Below are 12,506 nucleotides of genomic sequence, written 5' to 3' on the forward strand. Positions count from 1 at the left end.
AATTGACAGTACTAGCACTTAAGTATGTTTGTTGGCTCCAAGTACAGTACTCTTTCCATTAAATCACAGCTGATACAGTATAATGGAGACAGAGCAGATCATGCAATGGTTAACTATTGATACATCCTCTCCAGTGTGATGTTTAGTTTTAAGATTCATCATTTATGAAAGTTGTGTATTCCAGCATTATCATCTGTGTATTGTTATAATATTATTCTTTTAGATGGAAAAGCAATTTGTATATAGCTACATACACGTTTACATATATACATGTTATAAAGAAGTCTACAATTAGTATATTTGATGTCTGTTCATCTGTGAAAAATCTCAGTTGTGCCTAATTTTCCTTGGCACATTTTAAATATTGGATATTATGGTAATTATAAATTTTTATATGCAATGTAGGAACAGTTGATTCTGTAAGAGTTGATTGATCTTCATAAAGCCATTGGCTATTGGATTAATTTTTCTCTATCATCTCCCTTAAAGTAAGGAAAATAAAATGAAATTAAAATCTGTCAGTGTTGCTCCCTGGTAGAGGCTTTTCTGAAGGACTCATAGGCAACTATTTAAGTTTTTCATATTATCTCGTATTCTTGTATTGGCAGAGAAAATAGTTTGGCTAGGATTTACTTGTTCATCTATGTATCCTGACTCTCTTTTATATACTTTGTGCTCTTAATCATGTTGAACTGTTTGCATTTCTCAGAATATTTCATGTTATTTTCACATTTCTGTGCTCTGCCTAAGTTAGATTTCTCTCTACCTTTAAGATCTTTTTGCTTTTATTGAACACCAAGCTTACTGTCTTGTATTCCAAACTTCTGTTAAACCTCTAATCTTCCCACTGGGCCTCCAGCAGGACCTGAAGTTGTAGTGATTACCGTATTGTGACAGTAGTATATGTTGTGTGTTACTTTTGTTCTTACCCTCTGCTTATTTAGGGTTGTATATTTACTATTCCTTATGTCCCTTGCCCACATGTCCTTCTCAACTCCTTATTACCAATTCTAGGTATTCTTCCTTGAGGTAATTCCGAGTTTTGGTGTCATGTAATCAGAAACGCCCCACTTCCATTCATGATAGTAATTTATTGATCTCTGGGTTATTCATCACATTTCTCATGGCTCCCTTTCACTTTCTGCAATTTTCCTTCCATTTAAATTATTAGTGATTTTTTATTTTTTTATACTGAGGATTGAACCCAGGGGAGTTTACCATTGAGCTACATCCCCAGTCCTTTTTATTTTTTATTTTGAGACAGAGTCTTGCTAAGTCACTGAGGGTCTCACCAAGTTGTTGAGGGTTGCCTTGAACTTGTAGCCTTTCTGCCTCAGCTTCCTGAGTCACTGGGATTATAGGTGTGTACTCCCATACCTGGCTAATTTTTAGTGATTTTGACATCTAACTAGATAATTGTTCCAGCATGCTGACCTTTCAGTTCCTGGAACTTTTCCATTTATTTTGTTTTCTACTTTCCTTCAGCCACTCATTTCTGTAATTGCACTCTTGACCTTGTCACTACCAGTGACCCCAAAATCCTCCATAATTTTGGTTTCCGGGACTCATCTCTTGCTGACATGAACCTCATAACTTTCTAGATCATTGTTTATTGTAATTTGATTTCAACAGTCCTTCCATATGACCAATCTATTGATTCTACCAGCTTTTTACTGTTCCTCACTTCCATTGTTTCTTTTTGTAGTTGTAGATGGACAGAATGCCTTTATTTTATTTATTTTTTTATGGTGCTAAGAATTGAACCCAGTGCCTCACATGTGCTAGACAAGCATTCTGCCACTAAGCTATAGCCCCAGCCCCACTTCCCTTATTTCTTAGTTAGGTCCTTGCTCAACTTAAAATTCTGAATGATTTGTATATAAATGTCCTTAGCTGTCTTGTCTGTCTTGTTGACGGGTACTTGCTAGGCAGAATCCCAACCTCAAATCTGAACTTTGCCTTCTTTTCTGAATAATGGAAGAATGGCCTGTAGAAGCCAAGCCTTCCATTTGTGTACTAGACCACAAGCCCATTACTCCAGGTTCACTTCCCCCCCTGCCCTTTTCTCTTGACCCCTGCTTGCTTTTGTGCTGTCAATTTCCCCTGCTAGTGAATTATTCCCATTGGCATACAGATAGCCTATTCATTTTTTTCAATCTTAAAAAGATCTCCTGGCTCCACTTCCTCCTCCATTGATAACCTAATTCTCCTGTTCTTTATAGCAAAACTCCTAAAAGGAGTTGTCCACATTAGTTGTTTTGAATTCCTCTGTAGGCATGATTTTGTTCCCACCATTCCCACTGTTTAAAACTGGTCTAATGAAGGTCACCAGTAATATCCTCTTTAAATTTCTTAACAATTGTCAGTCCTGTGCTACTTGATCTGTTGCCTATATTTGATTTAGGTGAAATATATTCATTTCCTTATTGAGATGTTTCTTTTGTTAGCTTCCAAGACACTGTGCTGTTTTTTCCTATTGTTTAACTGGCCACACTTTAAAAATTTCCTTTGATTCCCCCCACCCCTCTGTCTCTTAAACGTTTTAATGTTGTGGAGTCCCAGAGTTCAGATCTTGGACCTCTTCTTACTCCCTTGACTGGACTCCCTTGGTGATGTCATACAGTCTTATAACTTTAAATAACATTTACATGCTGTCAGTATTCAAATTTATGTCTTCAGCCAGAGCTGTCCCTTGCATCTAGAATTGCATATATAATTGCCTATTAATCATTGCTACTTGAGTGTCTAATAAGTCAAGCTGAGTACATCTGGAACTGAATTCCTAGTCTCTGTCACACATGTTCTCTTTTTCTCAGTAATACTTAACCACTTAAGATATTTTATTGTTTTTGTCTTCCCCAATTATAAACCGTATGAGGGCAGGGCTTTAATTTTGTCTGCTTACAGCTGTGTTCTCACTGCCTGTAATGGTGCATATAGTAGACAGTAAGTAGTTATTGAATGAGTGAATGAATACAATGAATGAAAAATTAAATTCAAGGTGTGAATAACAATAGTCAGCTTTTCTGAAAAGCAAAAAACAAAAAGGAACTAAAGATTCTTTTTTTCTGTAACTTTGAAAAGAGTAGGATTTCCAGTGTATCGTTGTTTATTTCAAAATAGTTTTCCCTTGTTAAAGTTTCCTGACATTGCTCTGAAGCTCAAAAGTGAAAACATTATAAAGTGGAAAAGTGATTTATATGTGTTCATGAACAATAGAAATCTGTGAAATAGGATGTTAGAAGAATTCAGCATGTACATTAAAGAATAAGATTGATGTATTTCTTTTCAAAGGGATAGTCACTATTTAATATTTGCTTTGATGATCTTGGCCTAAATCTTGTTATAGTCCAGAGAAAAGACGCATTTGTAAGTCATTAATTGAAAGAGTTCTGACTCTCAAAGAGTTCTGTGAACTCACATTTTGTCTGAGGAGCACTATTTATCCTTATAGTGAGTTCATTTCAGCAGAAGTAGAAACACTGTGGTGTTGAAACACCACTGACTATGGTATTTTAGCTAAAATAATTAGAATTAGCTCTGTTCCTCCTGAAGGCTCATGCATATTTAGGTTTTAGTCCAGAGCTTTGATGGTATTACCCCAAGAGAAATGAGCTGGATTGTTCTGTTACTGACCCCCATCTCTACCCTCTGTGTGTGGTAAAGGAAGACTAGGCTACCTTGCAAAATTCTGGAGGAATCCAGGAGGATTCTGATTTTCCTACAGTTTTTTAGGAATATACTGAAATTTTTTGAGCAGCTTATAAACTTTATAGTTCACTGCCAAGACTTCAAAGTCTGAACAGAATGTTTTCTCCCCAGTACTGTGGATTAACCAAGGGGCATTCTACTACTGAGCGACATCCCAGCCCTTTTTATTTTTTGAGACAGGGTCTTTCTTGCTAAGTTGTACAGGTTGGCCTCGAACTTGTGATCTTCCTGCGTTATCCTCCTGAGTCTCTGGCATTTCAGATGTACACCACCATGCCTGGTGGCTGAACAGAATTGTGGTGAAAGTGGACCGTGGTGTGTGTGTGTGTGTGTGTGTGTGTGTGTAGGGGGAGTGGGTCTTGTAGACTCTTTATTTCTAGGCAGTCTCAGGATTCCTTTTGGGTTTTTCTAAGACTGAGAATCTTCTTTTTGCTAATCTATGCCTATTGCTTCAGTTGCCTTTTGTCATAGACCACTCCTTTTGGCTGTAGCTCTTTTTTTTTTTGGTGGGGGGTTGTGGTGGTAGAGATTGAACCCAGGAACTTGCACATGCTAGGCAAGTGCTCTACCACTGAGTCACATCCCCAGTTCCTTATATCTCTTTTTAAAAAATAGTGTGTACTACAATAATTGGCATATTCTTAAATGAAAGATAGTTATAAGTTTAAGCAATATTAATGGGATCCATTTTGTGGAAAACAAAGTCATTTACATTCATGCATGTCAAGTACCATGATTTGGGTGCCACCTAATTTACTGCCTGGTTAAGGACTCTTTTCCTGGCTTACAGATGCTTTCTTCTTGCTGCATCCACACATAATGGAGAAAGAGAGATTTGGATTTCTTTCTTTTTGCAAACTAATCTTGTCTCAGAGACCCATCCTCTTGACCTTATCTAAACATAATTATCTCCAAAGATCTCACTTCCCAAATATTATTATATTGAATATTAGGACTTTAAACATGAATTTTGGGGTATACAGTCTATAATAGACCGTATTCCTTGTTGTGTGTGGTTAACTGAAATCTGTTCTGTTACCTCCGTAGATAATCAGTCGCCTGACAGATTTCTTGAATCTCTGGATCCAATAGGAAAAGATAATCAAAGAAGCTGTTAAGGTTTTACTTGGAATTGTTGGGATAATAATGGACAGATTATCCTGGAATATAAACTGATGGGGGGATGTGGCATGGAGGAGATGATGTTTTATTTGACTTATTCCTCCTAAGTTAGTAGAAATATGTAGTGAGCAGTTAAATTTATGTGATTATTACCTATAAAGAGGTCATGTTTGGAGAGATGCAGAATATATATTTTTTTCCCCACAGTACTGGGGCTTGAACCCAACAGTGCTTTATCATTGAGCTACATTCCTAGCCCTTTTATTTTTTATTTTGAGACAGGTCTCACTAAGTTGCTGAGTGACCTCAATTTTGCAATGCCCCTGTGTCAGCCTCCAGAGTTGCTGGGATTATATGCCTGTGCCACCACACTTGGCCAGAATAAATTTAACATGCTTTCCTGATGCCATCAGGAATTTTAAGGTCTAATATTTACATACTTATTTCTGTTTTTAATTATGAGATATATATTATATATATCTAATGTAAAACCTTTAAACTTTCTTCATTAAATTTCAAAATTTGAAATAAAAAGAGCTCATTGAAAAATAATTTTGGGGCTGGAGATGTGGCTCAAGTGGTGGCGCGCTCGCCTAGCGTGCGTGAGGCACTGGGTTCGATTCTCAGCACCATATGAAAATAAAATAGAGATGTTGTGTCCACCTAAAATTAAAAAGTAAATATTCAAAAAAAAAAGAAAAATAATTTTAAAATCAGGTAAATGTATTAAATATATATTTTAAGTATAAGTTTTAAATTATATCAGAATATATGAAAATTTAATCATTTTTAACAGATGTGTATATATTTTGAATTACAAATGGAGATTTTTCAATTGTTTTGAAAAACAGAATACTAAAAGAATAGTACAAGCTGGGTGCAGTGGCGCATGCCTGTAATCCCAGTGGCTTGGGAGGCCAAGGCAGGAGGATCAAGAGTTCAAAGCCTGCCTCAGCAAAAGCAAGGCACTAAGCAACTCAGTGAGACCCTGTCTCTAAATAAAATACAAAATAGTGCTGGGGATGTGGCTCAGTGGTTGAGTGCCCCTGAGTTCAATCCCCAGTATCCCCCACCCCACAAAAAAAAAAAAAAAAGAGAAAAAGAAAAAGAATAGTACAATAAGACTTATGTATCTTTCACATTTACTAATCAGTGTATTTGTCATATTACATCACTTCCTGCTTCTTCTGTATAGATCTTTATTTTTCCTATACAATTCGACAGTAAATTTCTGCCATTATAAAACTTCCCTTTAAAAAAAACAATACTTATACATTTCTTTCTTAATTTAAGACTAAAGATATTTTTCTGCATAACCATCCTCTATCACTCATGAACCAACATTTACTAGTCATGTTGTGTAATAGTCTGTTTGCTGCTGCTATAATAGAAATCCAGAGACTGGGTAATTTTTATAAAGAAAAGAAGTTCCTTTGGCTCATAGTTCTAGAGGCAGGGAAGCTGAAATTAAGAGGCTGCATTCTTTGAGGGCCTTCTTGCTTCATTATCCCCTGGTAGGAGGCTAAATGGCAAGAGAGTTCGAGAGGGGCCTGCATTTCTTTTCTAACAAACCTACTCTTCCTGTAAGAATCCATTTCTGTGGTAATAAATAATCCTTTCATGAGGGCAAACCCTTTGTGACCTAATCTTCTCTTAAAGGCCCTGCCTCTTTTAACATTTGGAGATTAAATTTTCAACACATAAACTTGGGGAGGACACATTTAAACCACAGCATCTTTCAAAGTCGAATTTCTCCAGCTGTCCTCTATATGTCCTTTTTTTCCTCCTCTTTAAAATCCCCACTACAAATCTATTCAAGGACCTTGCATTGTATTTTATCATGTCTTTCATGTCTCTTAAGTGTCCTTTAATTGATAAAGAAAAGGGGTGGGGGGCGGGGGCAGTTTTCTTTTACAACATTTTTGGAGTCTAGGCCAGTTGTCTTATTGACTATCCCATAATCTAGATCTGATCGTTTCCTTAAGATTAGATTTGTTGGCCAAGAAGAGTATGTAATTGTTGATGTGTACTTCTCATTAGATTTTATCAGGAGGCACATGATGTCAATTTGTATAATTATTGATGTTAACTTTAATAACTTGGTTAAGCTATTTTCTACATGATCTTGCTGCAAAGATACATTTTATTTTTGTAATATAAATACTTTTGTATTAACACTGCAAAGTAATAAGCAGTCTGTGAGTTCAAACTGATTGTGTATATATTGTTTAACTCGATCCTAAATTTTAAAGGTGAACAGTATGGTTTTGAGCTCATATGGAAATAATGGTGTGAATGGAATGTAGAATGTAGAAGGGAAAGAATGTATGTGAAATAAGAATAGACAGTAGAACTTTTGTGTCAAGCTAAAATGATAACAATTGAATTTTTTTTTGGAGACAGGGTCTTGCTATGTTGCCCAGACTGGTCTCAAACTCAAACCATCCTCCTGTTTCAGCCACCACTCCTAGCTTTGGTTGAAGGTTTTTAACCTGGTGTTGGTTGAGATAATACAATTGGGTTTGAATTTCAGAAAGGTAGTTTTAGCAGCAGTTTGAAAATTATTGTCTAAGCTACAGATGATGAAAGGCTGGATCTAGTGAGGTGTCATTGGCAGAAAGAAGAGGAAGATTTGAGAAATATTCATGAGGTTAAAATGGACAGAATATGCTGACTGGTTAAATGTTCATTGTAGGGATTGAATTTCTTGGTGATAAAGTATTTAATAGGGCTGCCTAATTTATTGACTATGTTGTGCTAAGGATAACATTTAAGTTATTACTTTTTAATAAATCCCTTATAGTGACAGGACCTTTTGGCTTCTATGACAGTTTCTTTTATTTGTACTTATTGTACTTTTCTGGGGACTATTTGAGACATTAATAATGTGATTCTATTTAGGAAAGGGTTTGCTATCTGATTTTTTTCTACTCAAAATGTACACTTTTAGAGCTGCTGTTAACCTTTGAGCTACATTAAAACAATTTGATACAACCTCTTAAAATTATTTTACTAGATAAAATAAGATTTTTGTTGCATTGATCCCTAAGGTCACTTATACCACTAAAATTCTGATTCTGTGGTATGTATGTTTCACTCAGACAACCCATTTTATTTCCTGAAAAAATTTTCATGTTTTCTTTGTCTGTTTATATTTTCAAAGATGTTCTCAGTACAGCTGAGTCTTGGGGAGCAGACATGGGAATCCGAAGGGAGCAGTATAAAGAAGGCCCAACAAGCTGTTGCTAATAAAGCTTTGACTGAATCTACACTTCCCAAACCAGTACAGAAACCTCCCAAAAGTAATGTTAATAACAACCCAGGTATGGTACTCACTTGTTTTCTTCTGTTGTGTCATGTGGCATATATGGTGTTCTCTGTTTTTTTTTTTTTTTTTTTTTTAATATAGGAGGCTTGTTGCACATATTAATAGTAGTGTGTATGCACAGTACAGCTGAATAATAACTGAAGGTGAGAAGATGAGGAAGATGATTACAGTTATTCTAAAAATTTGCTTTAGTGGATACTCTTAAGGTACCTTATTTATGTTTTCAATGTTGGTGAAAATATTTGCATGCAAAGTCCAGAAAATTTGAGTGTTTTTCTAAAATAAGAATAGAAATGATCAGTCTCTCTTTTCAAATGTATGATATGCATTTTTAACAATGAAGTTATTCTTTATTTTAGTTTAATACAATTATAAAATTAATTGTGAGCATCTTATGAAATACTTTGAATGTTGATGTAAAATTTTAGAAGTGGTTGTTATTCAGTTTTTAACATTATATGATGTTTATTCAGAAACCCATAAATCTCAAAACCACTTGTGTATAAAATGCTGAGTAAATGATCATTCTAGTTTTAAGATCCCAAGGATAATTTTAAAAAGTTGTTTTTATTGTGTAAATACCAACAGCATTATGTGTCCAGTTATTTTTGGGAAGAGGCAAATCTGTATTGAACATCGTGCATCAAGTTAATAAAATTCCTATAAGTTTAGTATCATTTGTATATCCATTTATATCATTCATTTGTTAACTTATTAATATAAGTTCTTCTGATCAGTATTAATATTACCTTAAGCATTTTTATGATGGAGTAAAAAACAAAAATGACATTTAGCCTGCCAGTGATGACTCTGTACTTTATTTTAATTATAATCTCCAAGCTTGTACTCATAATTAAATCACATAGACACTATTTTTTTCTCATGCAGCCTGCACTAGGTAGGAATAAGTCTGCTGTTTCAAGGACTGCTCTATCCAGAGTTCCTATGGCTGTCTTCGTACTAGACCTTTTACTTCTGTTCAGTTGTTTATAGTTTTTATTAATGGCAATTAATTTACACAAGCCAAAAATATTACTATAATAAAGAAGAAACCTATTGTGTTCAATAAGTTGACAAATGACTGTCTACTTTTTTAATTTTTAAAGATGTCTTCAAATTACTGGTTGGTCATTAGTACCATACTATTACCACTCTTTATTAAGCTCTTGCTTTTCATATCTAAAAGGTATAAAATATTATCCTTTTCTGTGAATAGCTTATAGTCTTATACCTAAATGCGTAACAAATGGTAGTTGTTTTAGTCAGCTTTTTTACTGTTGTAACCAAAAGACCTGACAAGAACAATTAGAGGACGAAAACTGTATTTGGGGGCTGAAGGCTTCAGAGGTCTAAGTCCATAGATGACTGACTCCATTCTTTGGGGGTCCAAGGTGAGGCAGAATATCATGGTGGAATATGATATTCCACTACAGTGGATTATCATGTGGCAGAGGAAAGTGACTCAGGACATGGCACCAAAAGCAGGGGCGAGGGATCCTCTTATCATAGACAAAATATATACCCCCAAAGGCATGCCCCCAATGACCCACCTCTTCCAGTCCTCCAGCCACACACTTCCTGCCTATAGTTATCATCCAGTTAATCCCCGTCAGGGGATTAAGGCACTGATTAGGTTAGGCTCTCTTAACCCAGTCTTTTCACATCTAAGCTTTCTTGCGTTGTTTCAGACGTGAGTTTTTTGGGGACATATCATATCTAAACCATAACATTGGTGATTAAGTGCCATGTGAATAGTAATAGCAGTCAATATTGTAGGGAATGATAAACATGGACTGAAATAAGATATGGGCCTTGAATAAAGTAGCCAGGTTGAGAAGGAGAGGAAAGAATATTCTAGACTGAGAGAATGAAGAGAGGCAGAAGTCTGGACAATGGTTTGGTTAAAAAAAAAAAAACAACAACTTTTTTTTTTTTTTTTCTGGTAGCTAGTTTTTAATTAGAGTGAGTTGACAAGTGACTAGTAAGTAAAAAGACTGGAGGTGTAGATAGGGAGTGGATTGTGATGGACTCGAATACCAGCTTTTCAAGATTGAATTTTCTCTGTAGTTTGGGGGAATTAATGTTTATGAGAAAGTGGATGATGGGTTTAAAAAGAGCATTTTAAGACATTCAGTTTGACATGTGAATGGAAGGTGGAAGGTAGTAAAATCAAGGTGATCAGTTAGGAAATCATTGCCATAGTTTAATGGGTGGAGAGAGAGAAATTCATATGCATTGAGTCCAATATGCCCCCACTCTGAAAGGGTGCTGGGAGTAGCACTTTGAATAGAACAGAATGAACTGTCCAAGGCACATAATGTAAAGCAGGAGTAGTTGTGTATTGAGCTGTGAGTGAAGTCCACATTTAGAGGATTATAGCAGGAAGTAACCTACCAAGAGTCAGAGAAGCAAACAAGAGAGTCTGAAAGCCCATTGGAGATGTTTCCATTGTTGAATATCATAGTAAACTGAGAAAAGGAATAGATTATTTTGGGTAAACTTCTAAAATATACAGTCACATACATGTAAGTGCACAGGTTACATTTGTAAAGCCTGATGAAGTTTTATACTGTGAACATCTCACTACAGGCTTTACTAGCTCCCAGATCAGAAGCCACCTTCAATCCATTAAAAAACTCCAAAGGAAGCCATTCTTCTGATATCTGTCAGATTAGTTGTTCCTGCTTATTGGAAGCATACACTGAGTGTTCTGTGATAACTTGTTTTTCATCATTTGTATTTGTGAGATTTATTCATATTGTGTTTAACAGTGTAGTATTTTATTGATATATAGTATTCCTTTGTATGAATATGCCATAATTTACTTATTCATTGTACTTTTGATAGTTATTTGAATTATTTCCAATTGGGGCTATTAGAAATAATACTGCCACGCTGCCATGAACATTCTTCTTTCTTTCTTTCTTTTTTTTTTTTTTTTAAGAATTTAACCTTTATTTTTTATGTGGTGCTGAGAATCGAACCCAGTACCTCACCAATGCTATAGCAAGCACTCTACCACTGAGCTACAATTCCAGCCCCATGAATATTGTTATACATTTTTGTTGAGGATGTATGTATTTGGAATTGTTGTATTCCAATAGGTTATGCACGTGTTCAATATTAATAAATAATGTTAAACACTATCAATTTATTTTCTACCAGCAGTATTGGAGAGTTTTTTGCATTCTTATGAATAGTTCGATATCTTTAGCTTTCAAAAAATTTTGGCTATTATGCTAAGGGATTTAATAGTAATTCACTGAAGTTTTAATTTGAATTTCCGTAGTAACTAGTGAAGATGCCTAATGAAACACCATGTACTTGTTGATGGTGTCTGTGGTGTTTGGATAGCCTCTGTTTAAAGTGCCAGTTGGAATATTTTTTTCCCATTAAAAAATAACTGCATTATCTTTTAAATTTTTTTTCTATTTTTTGATTTGGATGCATATCCTTTGTCTATATATATATTATATATATAATATATATATATCAGACACTTTCCATACAATTGTATGGTACATAATGAAGACCAATTTTGTAGTCTTTTCTTTTATGGTTAGTGCCTTTTTTGGTATACTTCTTGTCTCCCATAAGGTTATGGAGATAACATCACTTTATTTTTAGAAACTATCATTTTGTCTTTCTAATTCAGTCTACAGTCTGTCAGGAATCAAGTTTTATGTGAGATGTTAGGTAGAGCTTGGGATTTTTCTTTTTCTTTTCAATATACAGGCATTCAGTTAATCCAGCACTGCTTACTGAAAATATAGTCCATCACCCTATGTGATGGTTATCATTATGTAACTGGGTCCACTTCTCTCACACTGAAAACAAGAGTGCTTAGCATTTCCTGGGGGCATCTTGTAATTTGAAGTGGTACTGTGGATATTTTTCTGTGGAAGCATTCCTGGGGAGGTAAAGAAGATATGCACTTGGGTGGGGGGGGCTTAATCTGTATGAAGGAAGTAGGGAGACTGTGCCTTGAGAGGTGAAGCCTTTTCAATATAGTTTGAGCTTTCTGCTTTTCATTTACTTTTCTTTCATAAAGACCAGTTTTTAACATTGCTGTAAAAAAATACTATAGTTGTATTTTCAAATGAAAAATTTGTATTATCCACTTAATCTCACATGAACACAATACTCTTCCAATTATTTTAAAATCCAGTTCATGGTGTGAGTGGCAGATATAGTGTGTCCCACCCATGCATTCTTATTATTTCACTGGTGATTTCCTGCCCCCATATCCTCACCAACTGGTGATTTTCAAACACATTAGATTTCTTATTTATTGCCTTACTTGAAGATGAGGTGTTTTAAGCTTTTTCTGCCTCCGTTTGAATTT

At 35.1% G+C, this 12,506-nt stretch overlaps 1 protein-coding gene across 10 annotated transcripts in view; it reads left to right on the forward strand.

The window, feature by feature from the left end:
• The window catches only part of Stau2 (staufen double-stranded RNA binding protein 2), a 274,753-nt gene that overhangs the window by 31,384 nt on the left and 230,863 nt on the right, over positions 1-12,506 (forward strand). For all 10 annotated transcript variants that reach the window (XR_009228323.1, XM_046460516.2, XM_058584403.1 and 7 more), the window contains one exon: positions 7,997-8,156. Coding sequence is in view for 9 of the 10 variants with exons in the window: in XM_046460516.2 (XP_046316472.1) it covers positions 7,997-8,156 (160 nt within the window). In the remaining variant the exon portion in view is untranslated. The remainder of the gene's footprint in view (positions 1-7,996; positions 8,157-12,506) is intronic.

The sequence above is a fragment of the Marmota monax genome, unplaced genomic scaffold, assembly GCF_021218885.2.
Source record: "Marmota monax isolate L192 unplaced genomic scaffold, Marmota_monax_Labrador192_F-V1.1 WCK01_AAM20220418_F8-fsc00063, whole genome shotgun sequence".
Taxonomy (NCBI): domain Eukaryota; kingdom Metazoa; phylum Chordata; class Mammalia; order Rodentia; family Sciuridae; genus Marmota; species Marmota monax.